Below are 24994 nucleotides of genomic sequence, written 5' to 3'. Positions count from 1 at the left end.
ACCTAGGACTCTGGCGATCTTTACTCCTACTTCTCTTTTTGAGCCATGGACTTCAAGCACATTATGAATATAGGGGTTGTCACCAGGAGATTTTTACAAACTGTCATGGCGGCGTTGGGGTTTGTTCAGACTACAGATTTTGACACTCCGCCCGACAACTTCTCTGGTGTCTGTGATCAGAACCGGCATTAAGCTGCAGAGTGGTAGTTCATAGGCAGGCTAGCAAGAGTTAAGCGGGCTTTATACGCTACGACATCGCTAGCATTTGCTGGCGATGTCGAGCGTGATAGTACCCGCCCCCGTCGTACGGCCGATATGTGGTGATCGCTGCCGTAGCGAACATTGTCGCTACGGTAGCGTCACACGCACATACCTGGTCAGCGATGTCGGTCTGGCCGGCGAACCGCCTCCTTTCCAAGAGGGCGGTTCGTGCGGCATCACAGCAACGTTACAAGGCGAGCATCCATAGAAGAGGAGGGGCGGAGATGAGCGGGACGTAGCATCCCGCCGACCTCCTTCCTTCCGCATTGCCGGTGGACGCAGGTAAGGAGAGGTTCCTCGCTCCTGCGGTGTCATACACAGTGATGTGTGCTGCCGCAGGAATGACAAATAACATCGCTAATAAGCAGAGAACGATTTTTTGTTTCAGGACGACCTCTCCGCGGCAAACGATTCTGACCGCTTTTGCGATCGTTTAAGGTCGCTCATAAGTGTCACACACTGCGATATTGTTAATGACGCCGGATGTGCGTCACAAACAACGTGACCCCGCCGATAATTCATTAACGATATCATAGCGTGTAAAGCCCGCTTAAGTCTCTGCTAGTCTACTTGTTGTTCCTTTTGATCACATGTTATGAAGAAACCAATCAAATCTGCTCCCCTCCTATATATGCTGGCTGGATCCTTCCACCTAAGCCAGCTATAGTTTATCTTAGCTGGTCTGGGGGAGTGTTGTGATTCACACTATCTGGTGGTTGTTATACTTGTTGCTGAGTGTGATTGATGAGTTAACCCTTGTTGCCTTTTTGTTTCTATTTTCCTGCTCTTGCTTTTCTCCTAAGTCTCTCATTGTCTATTCCTATGTGTGCAGTGTGTCACAGTTTTGGTTTTCACTCGTCTGTCTCTATCTTTTTTTCCATCACACTCCTGCCCCGTCCTTCCCGGATGGGAGAGGGGAAGCAGGGTAGTACTGGTCAGGAGCATAGCCAGGAACGAGACTCAGGCATCTCCACCATCAGGAGTAACCCTGAGGTTAGGGATAGTCTAGGGCATGTCGGACAGCAAAGGAGCCCCTTTCCGCCGCTATTCTAACAGGGATTCACAATGGTTGGTTGATTGTAGATTGTGCATCTGATTGTGTGTCGCTGTGTACGGAGCGATTTGTTACCTTGCACGACGAGTTTTGCTTCGGAACGTGTTTTCCCAGCTGTGAATCTGACGGTTCCTGACATTGCAGGATATGTATTCCACAGGGTGAGTTTGTGCCGATTCCCTCTGACCTCGATAGCGATGTCACCACCGTTGTGCAACATGACCCCATTTAGACTCCATTGTGGAGGTCTGGACGGAGGAATGGAGACCTCACACTCGAAACAAGCGTCCTGGGGGGCCGTCACTGTTACATCTCTCAGGTTTTTATATAGTTGGACGGATAAACCTGAAACCAATCGGATGAAAGATTTAGAGAATATACTTTGGTAACTCTCCTACCAGTATTTCCCCAGAATAGCATTCTGCTGTGAGGTATACCATAAAAATAAAAGGGTTTTTAGGTACTACTGTATGATGTAAAATAGCATACATAGTCAGAGGTAAATCATGGGATAAATAATATTCCTGCCTCTTCAATTCTTCAATTAGTAGGTGCTCACCCTCCACCAGTAACCGGCCGGAGGTCTGGCCCCCCGTGGTCTTCATAGTATAGACGTCCTCATCTTCTGGGCCAACGTCATTGATGAATAGTGTTCGAAAGGCATCTTCACAGGTGATCTGGTACTTGTCAGAAGGAACAATGTCTTGGCTGCCTTTCAACCAACTTACCCGAGCTCGGGCCGGACTGACCTTGCATTCAAATATGACACGATGACCTTGTAGAGCCGTCTTGTCCCTCAGAGATTTTACAATGCGGACAGGTAGCTCTAAAGAGAAGGTTAGATGGAGGCAGTATTATAGTAATTGTATCCATGTACATAGGAGCAGTATTATAGTAGTTATATTCTTGTACATAGGCAGTATTATGGTAGTCATATTCTTGTGCATAGGGGGCAGTATTATAGTAGATATATTCTTGTACACAGGGGTAGTATTATAGTAGGTATATTCTTGTACATTGGAGCAGTATTATAGTAGTTTTATTCTTGTACATAGGGGGCAGTATTATAGTAGTTATATTCTTGTGCATAGGGGGCAGTATTATAGTAGATATATTCTTGTACACAGGGGTAGTATTATAGTAGTTATATTCTTGTACATAGGGGCAGTATTATAGTAGTTATATTCTTGTACATTGGAGCAGTATTATAGTAGTTATATTCTTGTACATAGGAGCAGTATTATAGTAGTTATATTCTTGTACATAGGGGCAGTATTATAGTAGTTATATTCTTGTACATAGGTGCAGTATTATAGTAGTTACAGTTAGGTCCAGAAATCTTTGGCCAGTGACACAATTTTGGCGAGTTGGGCTCTGCATGCCACCACATTGGATTTGAAATGAAACCTCTACAACAGAATTCAAGTGCAGATTGTAACGTTTAATTTGAAGGATTGAACAAAAATATCTGATAGAAATTGTAGGAATTGTCACATTTCTTTACAAACACTCCACATTTTAGGAGGTCAAAAGTAATTGGACAAATAAACCAAACCCAAACAAAATATTTTTATTTTCAATATTTTGTTGCGAATCCTTTGGAGGCAATCACTGCCTTAAGTCTGGAACCCATGGACATCACCAAACGCTGGGTTTCCTCCTTCTTAATGCTTTGCCAGGCCTTCACAGCCGCAGCCTTCAGGTCTTGCTTGTTTGTGGGTCTTTCCGTCTTAGGTCTGGATTTGAGCAAGTGAAATGCATGCTCAATTGGGTTAAGATCTGGTGATTGACTTGGCCATTGCAGAATGTTCCACTTTTTTGCACTCATGAACTCCTGGGTAGCTTTGGCTGTATGCTTGGGGTCATTGTCCATCTGTACTATGAAGCGCCGTCCGATCAACTTTGCGGCATTTGGCTGAATCTGGGCTGAAAGTATATCCCGGTACACTTCAGAATTCATCCGGCTACTCTTGTCTGCTGTTATGTCATCAATAAACACAAGTGACCCAGTGCCATTGAAAGCCATGCATGCCCATGCCATCACGTTGCCTCCACCATGTTTTACAGAGGATGTGATGTGCCTTGGATCATGTGCCGTTCCCTTTCTTCTCCAAACTTTTTTCTTCCCATCATTCTGGTACAGGTTGATCTTTGTCTCATCTGTCCATAGAATACTTTTCCAGAACTGAGCTGGCTTCATGAGGTGTTTTTCAGCAAATGTAACTCTGGCCTGTCTATTTTTGGAATTGATGAATGGTTTGCATCTAGATGTGAACCCTTTGTATTTACTTTCATGGAGTCTTCTCTTTACTGTTGACTTAGAGACAGATACACCTACTTCACTGAGAGTGTTCTGGACTTCAGTTGATGTTGTGAACGGGTTCTTCTTCACCAAAGAAAGTATGCGGCGATCATCCACCACTGTTGTCATCCGTGGACGCCCAGGCCTTTTTGAGTTCCCAAGCTCACCAGTCAATTCCTTTTTTCTCAGAATGTACCCGACTGTTGATTTTGCTACTCCAAGCATGTCTGCTATCTCTCTGATGGATTTTTTCTTTTTTTTCAGCCTCAGGATGTTCTGCTTCACCTCAATTGAGAGTTCCTTAGACCGCGTGTTGTCTGGTCACAGCAACAGCTTCCAAATGCAAAACCACACACCTGTAATCAACCCCAGACCTTTTAACTACTTCATTGATTACAGGTTAATGAGGGAGACGCCTTCAGAGTTAATTGCAGCCCTTAGAGTCCCTTGTCCAATTACTTTTGGTCCCTTGAAAAAGAGGAGGCTATGCATTACAGAGCTATGATTCCTAAACCCTTTCTCCGATTTGGATGTGAAAACTCTCATATTGCAGCTGGGAGTGTGCACTTTCAGCCCATATTATATATATAATTGTATTTCTGAACATGTTTTTGTAAACAGCTAAAATAACAAAACTTGTGTCACTGTCCAAATATTTCTGGACCTAACTGTATATTCTTGTACATAGCGGTATTATAGTAGTTATATTCTTGTACATAGGGGCAGTATTATAGTAGTTATATTCTTGTACATATGTACATAGGGGCAGTATTATAGTAGATATATTCTTGTACATAGGAGCAGTATTATAGTAGATATATTCTTGTACATAGGAGCAGTATTTCGCTTCTTACCTTTGACTTTCAGGTTTGCTCTTGACTCTATTCTTCTGGCTCTAAATAGAATTTCTCCAGAATCTTCACACTGAGCTCCACAAATGAGAAGGAAGTGTCTTCTTCCTATAGAAACATGAAATATCATGTAACAAAGCCGCGGAGTAGAAGAGAAGTGTCTCTTGCAGTGGTGTAACGTGGTATTGTTGTTGTTATTGGACCAAATTAATATTGCGGGTAAGGGATTTTCGATCACACATTAACCTGCATATAACGGCCCATATGTGTCTGTATGTCACATAATTAACTATTTAAAGGACGCAGTACCTTCTTGGCGGATTTTCGTGGTGGATGTTACTTTGATTTTCTCTCCGTTTTTGAACCATTCGCCTTTGGCCTGGGCACAGGATAATTCGCAGATGAATGCTGCATTTTCGTTCTCCACGATCTCAACGTCTTGCAGGTCTTTTAGGATTTGTGCTTCTTGTTCTGTTGAAATTGAAAATATAGAACATTTATCATTTGGTTTCTCAGATATAGAAAACCAACGCATCCAAAATGACCTCTGTCCAACACTATAAAGGACTTAGCATCAGTTGCGATTTTTGGCATACTTGACCTATCTGCTTGGGAAGACGTACCAAGAACGCGCAATGTTGCGGAGGCACTGAGGTCACCCACGTGGCAGGTGTAAGTCCCAGCATCTTGAGGCCTACACTGACTAATGTGAAGTATTCTTCGTCGTCCCACAGAGAACATACGGCACAATGTGCTCAGGACCAACTCTTCTCCGTCCTGCAAGAAAATCGGAACATTTCTGAGAATCACAGAGTAAAAGTGAAAAACTCTCAGGCTGAAAGTTTAGAAACTGTGTAGCGCCCCTGAACCCCTCAGGGCACTACTAGGTACTGTATACTGACAAAGATGCAGGGCCTATCTTCAGGGACCTAGAAGACCAGTGCCAGTACCACCAAAACACATAACATCCCCAGTTTCCCACTCCCAATTAGGGATGACTGACTAGTCCGGGACCCAATGGATGGCCGCCCAGAGGTGGAGCCAGTCCAGTCCACTAGACGGCAACCCAGAGGGAGGGGACAGACAGAAAGACAGTAGAGAGTCCGGTGGTGACAGTTGAAGGGGATGGACGTGTCTCCAGACAGGGTGGTGTAGCAGTGACCTAGGTGGCGTAGGAGACCAGTTGCCAGTGAGGCTACAGCTAGGTACCCCTGGAACCAGAGCACCGACTGGGCACAGGGCCCTAGGTCAGGCGACAGCTTCAGGCAACCTGACAAATACCTGCACAGTCAGGGGACCTTCACGGACTTCACTGACCAAAGAATCCGGGGGAACCAGCAGTAAAGATTGATCCAGGGACCGGAACACAACACCGACCCTACATAGTTCGCACTGCCCACCGTACGGACAAGAGACTGCCGACAGAAAGTAAGGGACCCCCAGATGCTCCAAGCTACTGGGTTCCACCAACCAGTGAGAGGTGCCGGGGAAAGAGACTACCAGGTCACCACAAGGGCACTGGGACAAGAGGGACCAGGGGTCTGAACCAACCGTCCCGTGTGGTCTCCCTTCTTTCTGCGCCAGATCCCACCATCCACTCCTTGGGGCCCGGCCCTACTTGCGGAGGGCCTAACATCCAGGCTGCCACCACCATCAGCCCCAGGGGTAACAGACTGTGCAGTGGCGGTTCCATCACCATAACCGCAACCCGCAAATGGCGTCACAGTACAAACTCTTTCATCTCCCCTGTACATATTCCCCATTAAAAAGCGACCCCCATGGTCACGGAACCGGGCATAGGCCGTTACACAACCGTGACACAGCATCCCCGTATATATACGGCCCGGGACGGTGTATCCCATAGCTCTGGGACGTCACAACTGCACTTCATGATCTGCTTTCTTCATATCTATAAGTGAATGCCTATATTTTTGTCTATAGGGGGCAGTATGGTAGAAAGAAGAAGCCTTTGTGTTACCTTGCTCCACGTCACAACGGCCTCCTGTTTGGAGACCTCGCACTGGAATGTCGCTAGCCCGGCTTCATGAACAACAAAGTCCTGTGGCGCCTGTATGATGGTGAGCGGGTGCTCAGTGACAGTCAGCTGCCCCATGGTGCGTAAAGTATCAGTGGTAAAAGCAATCACTGAAGTATCAGGAAGTGTGAGGTCTACAAGACGTAAAAAATGCTGCCGTCCGCTCGATCTGATGACGCAGCCATCGTCGGAGGTCAGGCGGACGCCTCCTTTCCACCACTCTCCTTTCAAATCCTCATGGGACAATTCCACCGAAAACTCAAAGTCGCTCCCCTCCTCGCATCGCACGTCTTGTAACCCTTTCTTTACCGCAATACTTCGGGCTGTGGTGAAGAGTAACAAATATAGTAAACCAAGAGGAGACTGGGAAGAAGAATTAATGTCTCCAAGAAACATATTGTAATACTTACGTAGCACGTTTAGACGGCAATCGGTTCGGTCATGAAGACTTTCGCAGCTGTACCGCCCGCGATCAGATGCCTGGATGCCATGGATGGTAAGTGTATGGTTGTACCCACTCTCCTGAAGGGTACATCTATCACTGGGCTGAATGACAACACCCTGCTTCACCCAATGGACTTCTGCCTTTTCAGTGGTGACCCGGACCTCAAAGGTGACGTCCTGTTCCTCTTCCACCTCCTTGTCCTCCAGACCTTGAGTAAACATCACATGAGCCTCTGATAAAAACAAAAAAAGAAACATGAGTCTCATTAGAGCACTCTCCATGTCAATATAAAAAATTATTGGCAGTTCATAATGTAGCCACTGCATATAAACAACAAGGAGAAAAAACTTGACATCTCATTGTGTTTTCTTGCCCTCATCCAAGATGGCATCTGTTGCCTCGCCTGGTCTTTGAACTTCCTGTCTGCCCTGCTTATAAATCCTGGTCCAGGATTTAGTCCTTGCCCAAGTATTTTGTGCTGCTGGCACTTCTGGCTTGTTTCTGCTGCATATTAGTCCTGTGCTCTGCGTCATTACGGTTCAGCTGCCTGCAACCGACAATCCTGGCTATGGTTCCCTCCCTTCAAGACTCCCAGGAGGAGCGCTAATACTGCTGAACTTCCTTGGTCTGTAAGATCTAGTTTCTCTGTTAGTAATCTGTGTACTTCATCCAGGACTCTACCTGTACAGACTGTGTGCTGGAAGTGAGCAGGACTTTGTTCAGCCCTAGGAAGCACACTGAGAACTATTTGTTTGCCGTGTGCACCCCTGCATTTAACTTCTAGACTCTCATGCATTAGTGCTGTGTGCACACCTGCATATAACTTCTGGACTCTCATGTATTAGTTCTGTGCGCACACCTGCATATAACTTCTGGACTCTCATGTATTAGTGCTGTGCGTACACCTGCATATAACTTCTGGACTCTCATGTATTAGTGCTGTGTGCACACCTGCATATAATGTCTGTACATTTTACTACTTGTTTGTTGTGCTTACTCCTGCATATAACTTTTGGATATTTCACTACTTGTTTGTTGTGCTTACACCTGCATATAACTTTTGGATATTTCACTACTTGTTTGCTGTGCTTACTCCTGCATATGATTCTGGACATTCACCATTTATTTGCTGTGCAGTCCTGCATATTATTCTGGACATTCACCATTTATTTGCTGTGCAATTCTGCATATTATTCTGGACATTCACCATTTATTTGTTGTGCAATTCTGCATATTATTCTGGGCATTCATCATTTATTTGTTGTGCAATTCTGCATATTATTCTGGACATTCACCATTTGTTTTCCGTGTGCAATCCTGCATATTACTTTTGGATATTCACCATTTGTTTGCTGTGTACGGTTTGCATTTGCATTTAATTTGTAGTTGCCTCTGCTATACTCTGTTATTTACACTGTGTTTATTATTTGTTAATACAGAGTATTTACCCAACCCTTGTCTCAGTTTTTGGTATATTCCATACGATCAGATTCCAGAATATCTACATAATTGTTACACTCGTATCTGTTGTAACCACTCAACTAAACCCTTTGAAATAGCTGATATTGAAGTTGACATACAAGGCTAAAACAATGTGTCAACTGCAGCCCTTGTGCCCTTTGTGGGCACAAAAATATATCCATTGCTAAGAACAGTCTCTAACTGAAATAATTTGTCCAACTTCCCACCAATATTTTGACCCTACAAACCAATTCTGACCTAACTCCCTTTCTGTACAATCGTTGAGGGACTGTTTTGTAAAATTGGTGGACAACCGTTGGATTGAAAATGCAAATGTACCCAGCTGGAGTCAGTTTCGGCTTTCCACATCCAATTTGAAATTCACATTTCATGGAAACTAGATGTTCTAGCCTACATCTCTGTGAAATTCATATTTTGTGTTTTCAAACATTTATAAAAAAAAAGTCCAATGGGCGTCAATACTTTTTAAAGACATTATGCATTTCATACTTGGGCAAAAGCAAGGGGTTTGATAGGCAACAAAGCCATATTACCTCATACTCAACCCATGGTCCTACCTTGGACTCTTAGTCTTGCCCGTGAGATGAGCCCTTCAGCGTTAGCCGTGATGGTTCCAGAGTCGGAGAGGCGACAGCCATGCAAAGTCAGAGAGTGACAGAGTCCATTACTCGCCATGCTGGCTCTACGGTCTGAATTCAGAGGGGATCCATTGAGTTCCCAGTTGAGGATCACATCCTCTGGAGATACAACGCATTTAAAGGTGGCAGTGTCTCCTTCCAGGACTGTGATGTTCTGAAGCTCAGTGATAAATTCCAATTGACGTGGAGCTGAAGACAACAGAAAGAACCATTGAAACAATGGGCAATGACCACACCAACGAACCCAAAAAGATAAGATTCACAGATGACCTAAAGGCCTTTACCTTCTACACGGACTTCTGCCTGTAACTGATCGGTGCCGGCATCACAAGTGTACCTCCCGGAGTCTGAAGGTCGGACACTTTGTATGTTAAGTTGACGGTGAACTCCTCGAGATGTGATCTTGACACGACCTCCAGACACGAGCTCCTCACCATCTTTCAGCCAGCGCACTTTGAAATTTGGGCGTGATAGCTCACAAGAAAGCACCAGGTCATCCCCGGTAACCAAAGTATGGTGCTCCGGAGTTCCTGTGTTGCCCACAATGGTGACTGGAGGAGCTAAGAGAGAGGACAACGATATAACCCCCAAAGCTGGTATACGATCAATCAAAACCAAAAAAAATGACCGCCAAGCAAGAAGAAGTGCAGCCCTTCTAAGCCGAAACAGCAAACGAAACGTCACTACGGGCAATGTCATCTGAGACTAGGCACTGACAGGGAGGCATTGCAAGCAGGGAGGTTATGAGGCTTCGCAGAGGCACAACGGAGGCATGACAGGAGGGAGGAAGGAGGCAGAGCAAGGACACAGACGGGCGAAGGAGGAGGGTCTATGGAAAGGTGTGAAATGTAAGTGGCTTGACTACAAGCAGGCGAAGTGTTAGACAACGTGTTATTATGTTTGATTTTTATGGTAATCGGCACATCAGACTTTATAATGTGCGGGAGATAATAGAGCAACAGGTGTCAGCATAAAGGTTAGAACGAAACTGCACCCAGCAAGTTCTGTGGAATAATAATAACCATTAAATGATGTATGGGCTGATCCCGAAAATATTCTCCACTACACTGACATCTCCTCACCAGTCCCTACACCATTACAAGAGAAATTCCAGTCAAATATAAACTCTATATAGGGGCAGTATTATAGTAGTTATATTCTTGTACATAGGGGGCAGTATTATAGTAGTTATATTCTTGTACATAGGGGGCAGTATTATAGTAGTTATATTCTTGTACATAGGAGGCAGTATTATAGTAGTTATATTCTTGTACATAGGAACAGTATTATAGTAGGTATATTCTTGTACATAGGGGCAGTATTATAGTAGTTATATTCTTGTATATAGGGGCAGTATTATACTAGCTATATTCTTGTACATAGAGGGCAGTATTATAGTAGTTATATTCTGTACATAGGGGCAGTATTATAGTAGTTATATTCTTGTACATCGGGGGCAGTATTTTAGTAGTTATATTCTTGTACACGGGGGCAGTATTATAGTGGTTATATTCTTGTACACAGGGGGCAGTATTATAGTAGTTATATTCTTGTACACAGGGGGCAGTATTATAGTAGTTATATTCTTGTACACAGGGGGCAGTATTATAGTAGTTATATTCTTGTACACAGGGGGCAGTATTATAGTAGTTATATTCTTGTACATAGGGGCAGTATTATAGTAGTTATATTCTTGTACATAGGGGGCAGTATTATAGTAGTTATATTCTTGTACATAGGGGCAGTATTATAGTAGTTATATTCTTGTACATAGGGACAGTATTATAGTAGTTATATTCTTGTACATAGGAGCAGTATTATAGTAGTTATATTGTATATAGGGGTCAGTATTATAGTAGATATATTCTTGTACATAGGGGGCAGTATTATAGTAGTTATTTTCTTGTACATAGGAGCAGTATTATAGTAGTTGTATTCTTGTACATAGGAGCAGTATTAAGTAGTTATATTCTTGTACATAGGAGGCGGTATTATAGTAGTTATATTCTTGTACATAGGGGCAGTATTATAGTAGTTATATTCTTGTACATAGGGGCAGTATTATAGTAGTTATATTCTTGTACATAGGAGCAGTATTATAGTAGTTATATTGTATATAGGGGTCAGTATTATAGTAGTTATATTCTTGTACATAGGAGCAGTATTATAGTAGTTATATTGTATATAGGGGGCAGTATTATAGTAGTTGTATTCTTGTACATAGGAGCAGTATTAAGTAGTTATATTCTTGTACATAGGGGCAGTATTATAGTAGTTATATTCTTGTACATAGGGGCAGTATTATAGTAGCTATATTCGTGTCCATAGAGGGCAGTATTATAGTAGTTATATTCTTGTACATAGGGGCAGTATTATAGTAGTTATATTCTTGTCTATAGAGGGCAGTATTATAGTAGTTATATTCTTGTATATAGGGGCAGTATTATAGTAGTTATATTCTTGTATAGAGGGACAGAATTATAATAGTTATATTCTTGGTCATAGGGGCAGTATTATAGTAGATATATTCCTGTACATAGGGGCAGTATTATAGTAGTTATATTCTTGTCTATAGAGGGCAGTATTATAGTAGTTATATTCTTGTATATAGGGGCAGTATTATAGTAGTTATATTCTTGTATAGAGGGACAGAATTATAATAGTTATATTATTGGTCATAGGGGCAGTATTATAGTAGATATATTCCTGTACATAGGGGCAGTATTATTGTAGTTATATTGTTATACATAGGGCAGTATTATAGTAATTATATTCTTGTACATAGGAGCAGTATTAAGTAGTTATATTCTTGTACATAGGAGGCGGTATTATAGTAGTTATATTCTTGTACATAGGGGCAGTATTATAGTAGTTATATTCTTGTACATAGGGGCAATATTATAGTAGTTATATTCTTGTACATAGGGGCAGTATTATAGCAGTTATATTCGTGTCCATAGAGGGCAGTATTATAGTAGTTATATTGTATATAGGGGTCAGTATTAAGTAGTTATATTCTTGTACATAGGGGCAGTATTATAGTAGTTATATTCTTGTACATAGGGGCAGTATTATAGTAGTTATATTCTTGTACATAGGGGCAGTATTATAGCAGTTATATTCGTGTCCATAGAGGGCAGTATTATAGTAGTTATATTCTTGTACATAGGGGCAGTATTATAGTAGTTATATTCTTGTCTATAGAGGGCAGTATTATAGTAGTTATATTCTTGTATATAGGGGCAGTATTATAGTAGTTATATTCTTGTATAGAGGGACAGAATTATAATAGTTATATTCTTGGTCATAGGGGCAGTATTATAGTAGATATATTCCTGTACATAGGGGCAGTATTATAGTAGTTATATTCTTGTCTATAGAGGGCAGTATTATAGTAGTTATATTCTTGTATATAGGGGCAGTATTATAGTAGTTATATTCTTGTATAGAGGGACAGAATTATAATAGTTATATTCTTGGTCATAGGGGCAGTATTATAGTAGATATATTCCTGTACATAGGGGCAGTATTATAGTAGTTATATTGTTATACATAGGGCAGTATTATAGTAGTTATATTCTTGTACATAGGGGCAGTATTATAGTAGTTATATTCTTGTCTATAGAGGGCAGTATTATAGTAGTTATATACCTGTACATAGGGGCAGTATTATTGTAGTTATATTGTTATACATAGGGCAGTATTATAGTAATTATATTCTTGTACATAGGGGGCAGTATTATAGTAGTTATATTCTTGTACATAGGGGCAGTATTATAGTAGTTATATTCTTGTACATAGGGGGCAGTATTATAGTAGTTATATTCTTGTACATAGGAGGCAGTATTATAGTAGTTATATTCTTGTACATAGGGGCAGTATTATAGTAGTTATATTCTTGTACATAGGAGCAGTATTATAGCAGTTATATTCTTGTACATAGGGGCAGTATTATAGTAGTTATATTCTAGTACATAGGGGTAGTATTATAGCAGTTATATTCTTGTACATAGGGGCAGTATTATAGTAGTTATATTCTTGTACATAGGGGCAGTATTATAGTAGTTATATTCTTGTACATAGGAGCAGTATTATAGTAGTTATATTCTTGTACATAGGGGCAGTATTATAGTAGTTATATTCTTGTACATAGGGGCAGTATTATAGTAGTTATATTCTTGTACATAGGGGCAGTATTATAGTAGTTATATTCTTGTACATAGGAGGCAGTATTATAGTAGTTATATTCTTGTATATAGGAGCAGTATTATAGTAGTTATATTCTTGTACATAGGGGCAGTATTATAGTAGTTATATTCTTGTACATAGGAGGCAGTATTATAGTAGTTATATTCTTGTACATAGGGGCAGTATTATAGTAGTTATATTCTTGTACATAGGGGCAGTATTATAGCATTTATGTTCTTGTACATGGGGTATATGTTTATTTTCTGTGTTTACTATGTACCTTGGGAATATGAACACTGACTGGAATTGCTCTTTAGTCTCATCTTGTGTGAAATGAATGTCTTTTACCATATTTCATCTTCTTTATAGGTGATTACATCCAAGAGATTTTGATGGGTGCAGCGGATATTTAACATCTCAGACGGATGCAATATGGGGGTCTCACAGCATAGGCTGGGGAAAAGGGGGATGCAGGGTTTTAGGTGTTAGGGGGACATGGTGCGGTAGGGTTTTGGTTGCAGTGCCTCTTCGTCACTCCTGTTACCTCCCACAGTGACATAAAAGCTGAAGCTGTCGTTGCGGGCATCGCACAGATATTCCCCCGCGTCATCACGCACTGCTCCGAGGATGGTCAGCAAGCGCTGCGTTCCCCTCTCCTCCATTAGTATGTGCGGATTGTCCTGTAGCCGCTCGCCGTCCTTGTACCATCTGACTTCACCGTCATATCGGGACACAGAGAGTGCCAGACTGAGGTCCTCACACACAGTGCACACCCTCCGCGGCATGATCTGGTCACGCTCTAAGACCACCACTACAGCCTCTTCCAAGAACCAAACACCGAGAGGAATTAAGAGTCCCAGTGGATAACGGAGAGGGACAGAATTTAACTGTAATTTCAATCCCCCTTTTAATTAGGTTGCAACATACAGTATTGACAAGAAAAGGCAACGATCACACCACAGACGAAGCAACATCCACAGCAGACAGCTACCACCAAGGGGGGCACAGCTGGAATCAGAAAACGAATTCTAAGATTTTGGGAAAATCTGATTACTAATGCATTGTGAAATGGGGAATAGCATAAACATGACCGTTACCAAGTCCCATTACTGGTCCCTGCTGTCAGTAGAGTGATGCAAGGATGTGCTCCATTAAGGATGTGCTCCTTCAAGGATGTGCTCCTTCAAGGATGTGCTCCTTCAAGGATGTGCTCCTTCAAGGTTGTGCTCCTGCAAGGTTGTGCTTCTTCAAGGATGCGTTCCTTCAAGGATGCGTTCCTTCAAGGATGTGCTCCTTCAAGGTTGTGCTCCTGCAAGGATGTGCTCCTGCAAGGATATGTTCCTTCAAGGATGTGCTCCTTCAAGGATGTGTTCCTTCAAGGATGTGTTACTTCAAGGATGTGCTCCTTCAAGGTTGTGCTCCTTCAAGGATGTGCTCCTTCAAGGATGTGCTTCTTCAAAGTTGTGCTCCTTCAAGGATATGTTCCTTCAAGGATGTGCTCCTTCAAGGTTGTGTTCCTTCAAGGATATGTTCCTTCAAGGATGTGCTCCTTCAAGGTTGTGTTCCTTCAAGGTTGTGTTCCTTCAAGGATGTGCTCCTTCAAGGATGTGCTCCTTCAAGGTTAAGCTCCTTCAAGGATATGTTCCTTCAAGGATGTGCTCCTTCAAGGTTGTGTTCCTTCAAGGATATGTTCCTTCAAGGATGTGCTCCTTCAAGGTTAAGCTCCTTCAAGGATATGTTCCTTCAAGGATGTGCTCCTTCAAGGATGTGCTCCTTCAAGGATGTGCTCCTTCAAGGTTGCGCTCCTTCAAGGATGTGCTCCTTCAAGGATGTGCTCCTTCAAGGATGTGTTCCTTCAAGGATGTGTTCCTTCAAGGATGTGCTCCTTCAAGGATGTGCTACTTCTGGGCTTCAGCCAGCAGAGGGCAGCATTTCACTTGGTAATATGTAACACTTATTCTCTTACAGCTTTATTAATCAGATTTTTGTGAAAATAGATGTACTGGACAATCCCTTTAATTTGTAATAAAATGTTCAATACAAATCTAATTTCTTTATTAGGTTTAGCTGCAATTGTTACCATCTTATATTGTTTGTCTGTCCAATATTTTTTAACTGAGTGAAAAAACCCTGTAATGTGGGGTAGGGTTGTATGTAAAGAAAAAAATTCTGACACCTTTATTGGCCTTTTTGTTTACTCAAATTCATGTATTTTGGGTTTAAAAAAATCATATTTGCAGTCAGGTTGTATTAAAAATTTTGGACAATTTGTGTTTTACAGAGTTCTATGGATCACCTAACATTGCTGGCTGCAGAATGAGTTAACTGAGACTCTGTCAGTAAGCTGGTTCTGCTCTGAGGACATGGTTTATAGCTGTTTTCCTTACTCCTTGCATGCTGATTCATGACCACATCAAAGTTGAGCTGAGACAATAGGAACTTAGAAAAAGAGATAAGTGCTCTAAATCATTCCTGCTCACTGAATGATTTTCAGTTAACTCATTATACAATCAGAAATGTAAAGTGAAGCAGAAGACCCTGCAATGTATTTATTTTTTTTAAAAATCTAATTGCAAAAATGATTTTTAGGTGACAATACACATTGGCATTCTTTGAAATATGGTTAGGATGGACGGTTCCGTATTGGCATCTTGTCATAGGCACATTTTTTTCAGTGCACTACCGTAACCAGCTGCACCACTGAGGTCAGCAGTAAATCTTCAATCATCAACAGGAAGACACGAGGCAAATAATTTACAGATTTATAATGACATATCTGTCAGAAACCTGAATTTGCGAATTACTTTTCACTGCAAACTGCTTTGTACGTTTTTAAAGGGGTTTTCCAAAACTTTCTTATTCCAAACTAGGTTTCTGTTAGGCTTTGGATAGATAACGGATATCATATTGGTGGGATTCTAACAACAACCCTAACGATCGGCTGATTAATTGGGCTGTGGTGCATCGGAAGTAAAACAGCGCCATACACTGTGTAGTGGCCATGAGTGGTACTGCAAGAAAATGACCATACCGCTTAATAGGAAATAGTTTGCAGTACCATTCATGACCACTACACATCCTATGGCGCTGTGGATGACCATAGTGGTGCCTGGAGTCCAGTTTTCACTGATCTGATAATTATGGATATAAATATTAAAATCCCTTTAAATTATATAATTAGATTTCAAATATAATTTGTGTATTTCTGAAATGGAACTTCAGATCCCCTCCTTAGACATATTTAAAGGGATTGCTTAGAATACATTAAAAAATAAAAAAAAATGCATTTTTCTTTGCCAATTTTTGTATTTATGCGTTTCTCAGCTGGCCCCTTTAATTTTCATAAGGGGAAGTGCAGAAATCTATAGATCACATGAAGCCCCATGTGGTGCACAGAGATTGGGTGCATGCCCTAAAACTAAGGCAGTGGAGTTCAATGACAATGCTGCTGCAACATTTGATCCGCTTACGTCTACATGCCGTTATATGCTGTTACTCACCATCAACTGTAACTTGGAAGGTGCGGGAGTCGGTCCCGACGCTGCACTCGTACTGCCCCGCATGCTCCGGCTGCGCACAGAGGACACTTAGGGTGCACTTTTCTCCCTCATCATCCATAGTGAGATTCCCATCTGGTGTCACTTTTGTTCCATTCCTAAACCAACGAATGACATCGGGCGTACGAGACAGCTCACATTGTATGGACAGGGGATCCCCCTCAGTCACGCGCAGTACAGGAGGGGAGCAGCCCTCGCTTACAAACTTGGCCGGAGGCTCTGCATAATATTCAGAAAGACACAAACAAAAATTAAGCAAAAAATAATTATGTTTATCAAAAGAAAATCTAGATGTAAAAAGTGGCCTCCCCATTATTCACTTTGTAAAATTTTAGAAAAATCTGAATAATAGTGCCGGCTGAGAAGATGGTGACTGCTGACTACCTGCTTTTTACCTTGTCTACAATAAACACAAGGACAACCCAGATCTGATAAAACATGAGTTGTGTCTCTGCCAGGGATGCACTGCCGACAACGCAAACCTTCATATCGAGTTGTCAGGCAGCAGATCTCCTAACAACTATTCTGTCTCCGAGTGGTCACGCTGTGCTAAGAAATGACCAGGAGTAGTGCAGCGTAATCACCACTAGGTGGCAGCAGAGTAGTTGGTGAGCCGAGTCAGCAACGGGAAGATAAGTCAATGTACAAAGGGTAAACAAACTCAGAGTCAGAAGCAAGCAGAGGGTCAGGAGCCGAACTGTAACGGAGAAAGCTGAAGGGAGAGACAGAACAAAGTCGGCGATGGGAGAGTAAGTCAAGTATCGGGAAGTCCAAATAACAAACAGGGGTATGACAAGCGGGACAGGACTAGGAACGGACAGACAGACACGGGTTAGGTGGGAAAGGGTATACGGTAGGACAGATCTGGTTACTCACAAGAGCCAGCTACACACGCTACTAGACATAGACTATCACTTGCGCTGAACCGGAGGTGCAGCGCCAAGATATAGTGTCCAGAAACCAGAACGAGGCAGGGAGGAATTAACCCCTTACATGACCAGGCCAGTGCTGGGTGAAACCACAGTGACAGATACCGGCTTGAATCATGACATGAGTACTCCGCAATTTCCAAGAACTACCAATACGATTCATGCAATTTAGGAGGTCTGAAGCAGTGGGACATAGACTAAATATTTTACTGTAGTTATTAATCAGATTTTTGTAAAAAGTAAAAACATTTTTTTTATTTTAAGAAAATCTCTTCCTGTCATTATTAATCAGATTTTTGTAAAAAGTAAAGAACTTTTTTTTAATAGTAATTTTTATTGAATTTAAATTAGAACAGGGAAAAGAAAATAATAATAATAATAATAATAATATATCAATTAGTTGTTTAAGAGGGGAAAGGGGAAAGATTTGGGGAAGTAATATTTACTAAAATCAAAATGCTATTAATGTTGAAGGGCATTGGAGGAAGAGATAAATAGGACAAAGGGGAAATAAAAAAAACACAAAGCAAAAAAAAGAGATTATTTTGAGCAAATCTCTTATTGTCATTATTAATCAGATTTTTGTGAAAAGTGAAAAACTTATTTTGAGCAAATCTCTCAGACTATGTTCACATGCAGCGTTCTTTTGTGAGTTTTTTTTTTATGCAAATTAAACGCTGCTTTTTACATTACCACCAAATGCTATAAGATTTCAGAAATGTCATGGACACATATTTTTTTCCTGCCTACTTAAAGACTGCATTTTTTTTTTAATCTGCAACATGTCAATTCTTTCAGCATTTTGCAGGCTTTTTTCATCCTTACAAAGCAATGAGAAAGTGAAAAAATGCTGCAAAAAATGCAACTGCACTTTTCACAGCTTTTTTGTAGAATTTTTGTGAAGATTTTTGTAAAAGGGAAGTATTTCTTATTTTGAGCAAATCACTGTTTTTGTTATTAATCAGATTTTTTTTAAAACTTGAAGAACTTTTTTGTTTGAGAAAATTTGTAATGTAACAAATCAGATTTTTGTAAATAGTGAAGAATTTCTTATTTTGAGCAAATCTCTTGTTAAATCATATTTAAAAAAAAAAAAAAAGTGAAGAACTTTTTTTTTACAAAATCTGTTAATGTCTTTGACTTGTTACTAATCACATTTTTGTAGATACTGAAGAATTTCTTATTTTAAGCAAATCTCTTTTTGTTATTAGCAAATTTAAAAAAAAAGTAAAGAACTTTTTTTGTGAAAATCTGTTAATGCTGTTACTAAACAGATTTTTGTAAATGAAGAATGTTTTATTTTGAGCAAATCTCTTTTTATTATTCAGATTTTTTTATAAAAAGTGAATAACTTTTTTTTTAGAAAATATGTTAATGTCGTTACTAATCAGATTTTTCTATATAGTGAAGGATTTCTTATTTTTAGCAAATCTCTTTTTGTTATTAATCAGATGTTTTTTGTTTTTTTTTAAATGAAGAACTTTTTTTTTTTAGAAAATCTATTAATGTCCTTACTAATCAGATTTTTGTAAATAGGGGAGAATTTCTTATTTTGAGCAAATCTCTTTTTGTTATTATTCAGATTTTTTTAAAAAAAGTGAATAACTGTTTTTTGAGAAAAATTGTTAATATTGTTACTAATCAGATTTTTGTGAAATAGTGAAGCAAATTTGATCAAATCTCTTTTTGTTATTAATCAGATTTTTTTTTTTTTTTTTTTAAAGAATGAAGAACTTTTTTTACTTTTAGAAAAGCTGTTAATGTCATTACTAATCAGATTTTTGTAAACAGTGAAGAATTTCTAATTTTGAGCAAATCTCTTGTTATTAATCAAAAAAAGTGAAGAACTCTTGCTTTTTGAAAATCTGTTAATGTCGTTACTAATCAGATTTTTGTAAATAGTTAAGAATTTCTTATTTTGAGTAAATCTTATTTTGTTATTATTCAGATTTTTTTTAAAAAGTGAATAACTTTTTTTTTTTTTAGAAAATTTGTTAGTATTGTTACTAATCAGATTTTTGTAAATAGGGGAGAATTTCTTATTTTGAGCAAATCTCTTTTTGTTATTATTCAGATTTTTTTAAAAGAGTGAATAACTGTTTTTTGAGAAAAATTGTTAATATTGTTACTAATCAGATTTTTGTGAAATAGTGAAGCAAATTTGATCAAATCTCTTTTTGTTATTAATCAGATTTTTTTTTTTTTTTTAAAGAATGAAGAACTTTTTTTACTTTTAGAAAAGCTGTTAATGTCATTACTAATCAGATTTTTGTAAACAGTGAAGAATTTCTAATTTTGAGCAAATCTCTTGTTATTAATCAAAAAAAGTGAAGAACTCTTGCTTTTTGAAAATCTGTTAATGTCGTTACTAATCAGATTTTTGTAAATAGTTAAGAATTTCTTATTTTGAGTAAATCTTTTTTTGTTGTTATTCAGATTTTTTTTAAAAAGTGAATAACTTTTTTTTTTTTTTAGAAAATTTGTTAGTATTGTTACTAATCAGATTTTTGTAAATAGTGAAGAACTTATTTTGAGAAAATCTCTCCAACATGTTGGTAAATTTGGAATTTCCTTACCGGATATCTTGACATCGAATGTGATAGAGTCACTGTCCGTGTCACAGATGTATTCCCCGGAGTCGTCCACGTTGGCTCTTGACAAGATTAAAGAGCGTTGAGTTTCCTTAGATGTAACCTGCAGATTCTCATCTTCATCAACCTCCAGGCCATCCTTAAACCAGCGGACTAAACCACTGCTCCTTGACACTTCCAGCACCAGCTCCACCCGCTCTCCAACAATATACTCCAGCTCCTGCGAGCGGGCTACCGGGAACATAATCTTTGTTGGGGGCTCTATAAAAACACAGTAATAAATATTAATACATGGAGATCAGGGAAAATGGAAGAAAACACAAGGTATGCAACAACAAAAGAAAAACAACTCTGAAGAGCAAAGTAGGCGTCGAGCCTCGTAAATTTACGATTATGAGATCATGTTCTGAGTGATTGCAAGATAGAATTGTGCAGAGTTTGTCTATAGGAATAGAAATTGTAGGTTGGCAATATGGAAAAAAATGGAGTTTAACAACAGAACGGGTGGAGTTTCACAATATGGATGAAAGATGACGTTTGACAAATTGGAGTTTGATAATATGAAAGGAGGATGGAGTGATGATACTGAAGGCAAGTGGAATGATGATGTGGACAGACAATGAAGTTATGATACAGGGTTTTTGTTTTTTTCTCCCCTTCTTTCGAGAGCCGTAACTTTTTTCTTTTTCTGTCAATCTTATCATACAAGGGCTTGTTTTTTGCAAGACGAGTTGTGCTTTCAAATGAAACCATAAGTTTTACCATATAGTGTACTGAAAAACGGCAAAAAAATTCCCAAGTGTGGAAAAATTGCAAAAAAATGTGATTGCATAATTGGTTTTAGGATTTTTTATTCACTGTGTTCACTATATGGTAAAACTGATGTGTGGGTATGATGCCTCAGATCGGTGCGAGTTCGTAGACACCAAACATGTATAGATATACTTTTATCTAAAAAGTTAAAAAAATACAGAAGTTTGTCCAAAAAAAAGTGGCGCACTTTTTGCGCCATTTTCAATACCCATAGGGTTCTCATTTTTAGGGATATGGGGCTCTGTGTGGCTTATTGTTTGTGCCTTGAGGTGACGTTTTTAATGGCACCATTTTTGCGCAGATGCTACTTTTTGATCGCCTGTTATTGCTTTTTGTGCAAAATGTTCAAAAACCAAAAAACATAATTTTGGCATTTGGTTTTTTTTTGCCGCTACACCGTTTACCGATCAGAATAATTGATTTTATATTTTGATAAATCAGGCATTTCTGAATGCAGCGATACCAAATATGTGTATTTTTTAACCCTTTAAGTTTGAATGGGTCGAAGGGTGGGTGATCTGAACTTTTAGGTTTTTTTATTTTTTTTTAAAACTCTTTTAATTATTTTAATAGTTTCCCTAGCGGACTATAAGGATCAGCAGCGTGATCGTTCATTCATTTATATTGATCAGAGCTGCACAGCTCTGATCAGCAGAAATGCTGCGTTCCTGTTAGAGCTGCTGGTCTGTCGGCTGGCTGTAACAGGAACTACGTCATGATAGTGACAGGAGTCATCACATGATCCATCGCAACCATGACAACCATCGGCTCCCCGTGAACGCGTCACAGGGCCTTCAATGGAGAGGGGGAAAGGTGTGTTACCCACTGTGGTGCTTTAAATTGCGCTGTCATTTGACAGCGCGATTTAAGGGGTTAGCAGGCGCGGGTGGATCACAGATCCACCTACGCCTGAGAGTCACACATGTCTGCTGTTCAAATCAGCAGATATGTGCGGGTTCACCGCAGCAGCTGGCGGTGATCACCCCTTCATGATTTAGGACGTATCGTTACATCCTAGGTTGTGAGGGGGTTAAGTAAGGTGGAGTTATGGTAACGTTGTAGGACTATGGAATGGAAATATGTTCATGGTCACTGTAAGATGTAAAGTACAGGAGGATGGAGAGGTCCTAGGAAGAGGGTGAACGATGGAGGAGTGAGGATTATCTCAGCTGGTCTTGTATAAGAGTTGATATACTACAGGATAGTACATTTGTAGGGTGGATGGGATTTTGAGCTCCACCCTACAACTCCACATTCATTTGTGTTGGATAACGTCACTTACAAGACCCAAAGTCTCTTACCTGTGACTAATACACTGTAGAACACGGCATCATCCCTGGCGTCACAGACGTACTCTCCCGAATCTTCCGCCTGTGCCGAGTGTATGACCAGTCTACGTACTCGACCATTAGACTCCACCTTGATGTTCTCGCTCTCCTCCACCACTATCCCATCCCTGTACCAGCACACCCGGGCGTTCTCCCGAGACACCTCGCAGCTTAATACCATAGGGTCCCCGTTCACACATGACAACTCCATGTCTTCACTCGTGTTGACAAACTTCACTGGTGGCTCTAGAAATCAATGGCAATAAGGTAGTAAAGATATTGGTGGCCTTTCCTAGACCAGCATATTATAATTTCATATCACATCAATTATTTTAGGATAAAATGTAGAGTTTATGACCATACGCTTCTCAATTTTAGGTCTGACTGAAAAATATATCAATCTTGTGGGGCCAATGTCTAATTTCCACTAACGAGGTCACTCTTTGATTGACTGACCTTTACATATTAATTGACGTATTTAGTGGAAATAGAGGATGAGGAGAAGGGATGTCTCATCGCAAAGTACAAATTAGTCTGCTTAAAGGTGCTACTTGACACCAGCACCCTTCTTCTAGAAAGTCCTAGTACCCCTTGACTATTTTCATGACTAGATTTTCCATATGTTTTGGAGCTCGTAGAGATAATATCCTTTTGCAGGTTCTCACTATTTATTAAAATTGGGGCAAAACCAACCTACAATTGGTCTATGTCTCTTGGAGTACCAAGGACTGGGTCTATGGTACTTTACACCCCCAGGCTGTTTTGCCATCAAGAAGCTAGATTTGAGCAAGTTGACCTGGCTAGTTTCCCTGATGTGGATCCACCAGATACATAGGGTGAAATGATTTGACATGTTTTTATGATTGACATCTTTTTTTATGATTGAGAGAGTCAATAACTGAGGTTTCCAAGACCTTGTCATGGGGTATATAATGCCAGGACAGGGGCCCTTAGGCTGACCCTCAGACTTGAGACCCTGGGCTGTCCGTTATCTCAGAGGTAGGCTTGATGGTAGCCAGGTCTGAGCCCCCAGCGTGACCTTAACTCCGGTCCGAGCCCTGATCTTACTCCCCCTCTCCCACACCCTTGGGGCGGGCTGGAAAACACAAAGACAAAATCCCACAAAATGACATGAACAAGGGAGAACTGAAACTCGTACACACTGCACTCGAAACACACAGGGGAGACAATAGGTGTACCGGGAAAAACGAAAAAGGGGAGGAAGTAATGAAATAGGGGAATAGTCACAACCACTCAGAAACGTAACATGGATCACCATTAACTGTTTAACCACCAAGGCCGAGATTACTGGAGCTTATGCTGAAGCCATCATCGGGACATACAGAAAGAAAGCTGTGCCTTAAATAGGGAGGAGACAGCTGCATGTGGCAATTAGCAACCTGAGCTCTTAGGTCCTGCTCACCAGTCTGCAGGAATTAACTCCTGCAGGGCAAAAGATCAGTGAACCTGAACCAGCCGATGCCCGCCTCTGGCTGAACAATCCAGAAGCCTCTGGTTGTTTGTCAGACTCTGTAGTATGAACAGAGTGTGACAACGCCATGCCAGTAGGTGTGTGCAGAGCCGATCATCACATAACAGACCTGAAGATTGGACACCACAGTGAGCTAAAACCCTATGTGGTGCCCAATCTGCAGGTTTGGAAAACTGGGTCAATACTATGCTTAGCAGCACCCTCATCACTGGAGAAGTCTCCAGGATGAGACACCATCATTAGTAGTGTGGACTACAGAACAGAGGATGGACAAAGTTCTCTGGGGCAAAACCAGCTTACCAGTAATTTTCACATAGTAACTGATGGAGTCATCTCTAGCGTCACAGATATACTCTCCCGAGTGTTGGGTTTCGGCAGAGAGAATGGTAAGCCCACGATGCTTCCCAACCGATTCCAGACTTAAATTTTCCATCTCTTCCACCAAATCACCATCCTTGTACCATCGGACAGAGGCGTTCTCTCTCGACACCTCACATCTCAGTTCCACTTGCTCCCCGACCAGATACATCAACTCTGTGTCAACACTGGTGTTCATCAGCTTCACTGGAGGTTCTGCAAAACAGGACATTACAAGAACATCACCATTTAGGAGTGGATCATCAAAGAGCTTTGTGATTTTAGTCACAATTGTTGGAAAATCCCCATTATTCGATTTCCAGTTGAGTAGAGAGTATATGAAGGAGATGTTGAAGACCACTGACCTGTCACCAGAACATTGTAGAAGACACAGTCATCTTTGGCATCACAGACAAACTCTCCTGAATCTTTCACTTGAGCGTTTTGGATGATGAGTCTACGATGCTTTCCATCTGACTCCAAAACAAGGCCCTCACTTTCGTACACCTCCACGCCATCTTTGTACCAACATACTTTAGCATTTTCCCTGGACACCTCGCAGCTCAGTATCACTCGCTCACCACTGAGGCACTTGTGCTCCACATTATCACTTGTGTTCACAATTTTTACGGGAGGATCTGAAAGGAGAGAGACGAGTTTATAAATTGTGT

General features: G+C 40.6%; 1 protein-coding gene across 1 annotated transcript in view; it reads right to left on the bottom strand.

Annotated features, from left to right (window-relative positions):
• The window catches only part of OBSL1 (obscurin like cytoskeletal adaptor 1), a 58138-nt gene that overhangs the window by 4375 nt on the left and 28769 nt on the right, over window positions 1–24994 (bottom strand). The window contains exons 11-25 of the mRNA XM_075319674.1: window positions 24689–24961; window positions 24267–24539; window positions 22448–22720; window positions 20319–20594; window positions 16757–17032; window positions 13801–14076; window positions 9353–9628; window positions 8988–9257; window positions 6914–7180; window positions 6447–6826; window positions 5092–5245; window positions 4778–4939; window positions 4472–4576; window positions 1875–2141; window positions 1391–1660 (exon numbers count right to left, since the gene is read on the bottom strand). Coding sequence (XP_075175789.1) covers window positions 1391–1660; window positions 1875–2141; window positions 4472–4576; window positions 4778–4939; window positions 5092–5245; window positions 6447–6826; window positions 6914–7180; window positions 8988–9257; window positions 9353–9628; window positions 13801–14076; window positions 16757–17032; window positions 20319–20594; window positions 22448–22720; window positions 24267–24539; window positions 24689–24961 — 3798 coding nt within the window. The remainder of the gene's footprint in view (window positions 1–1390; window positions 1661–1874; window positions 2142–4471; window positions 4577–4777; window positions 4940–5091; window positions 5246–6446; window positions 6827–6913; window positions 7181–8987; window positions 9258–9352; window positions 9629–13800; window positions 14077–16756; window positions 17033–20318; window positions 20595–22447; window positions 22721–24266; window positions 24540–24688; window positions 24962–24994) is intronic.

Source organism: Anomaloglossus baeobatrachus, chromosome 7 (assembly GCF_048569485.1).
Source record: "Anomaloglossus baeobatrachus isolate aAnoBae1 chromosome 7, aAnoBae1.hap1, whole genome shotgun sequence".
NCBI classification, from domain to species: Eukaryota; Metazoa; Chordata; class Amphibia; order Anura; family Aromobatidae; genus Anomaloglossus; species Anomaloglossus baeobatrachus.
Note: the sequence above shows the minus strand (reverse complement) of the source record. Positions and strands in the feature narration are given on the sequence as shown.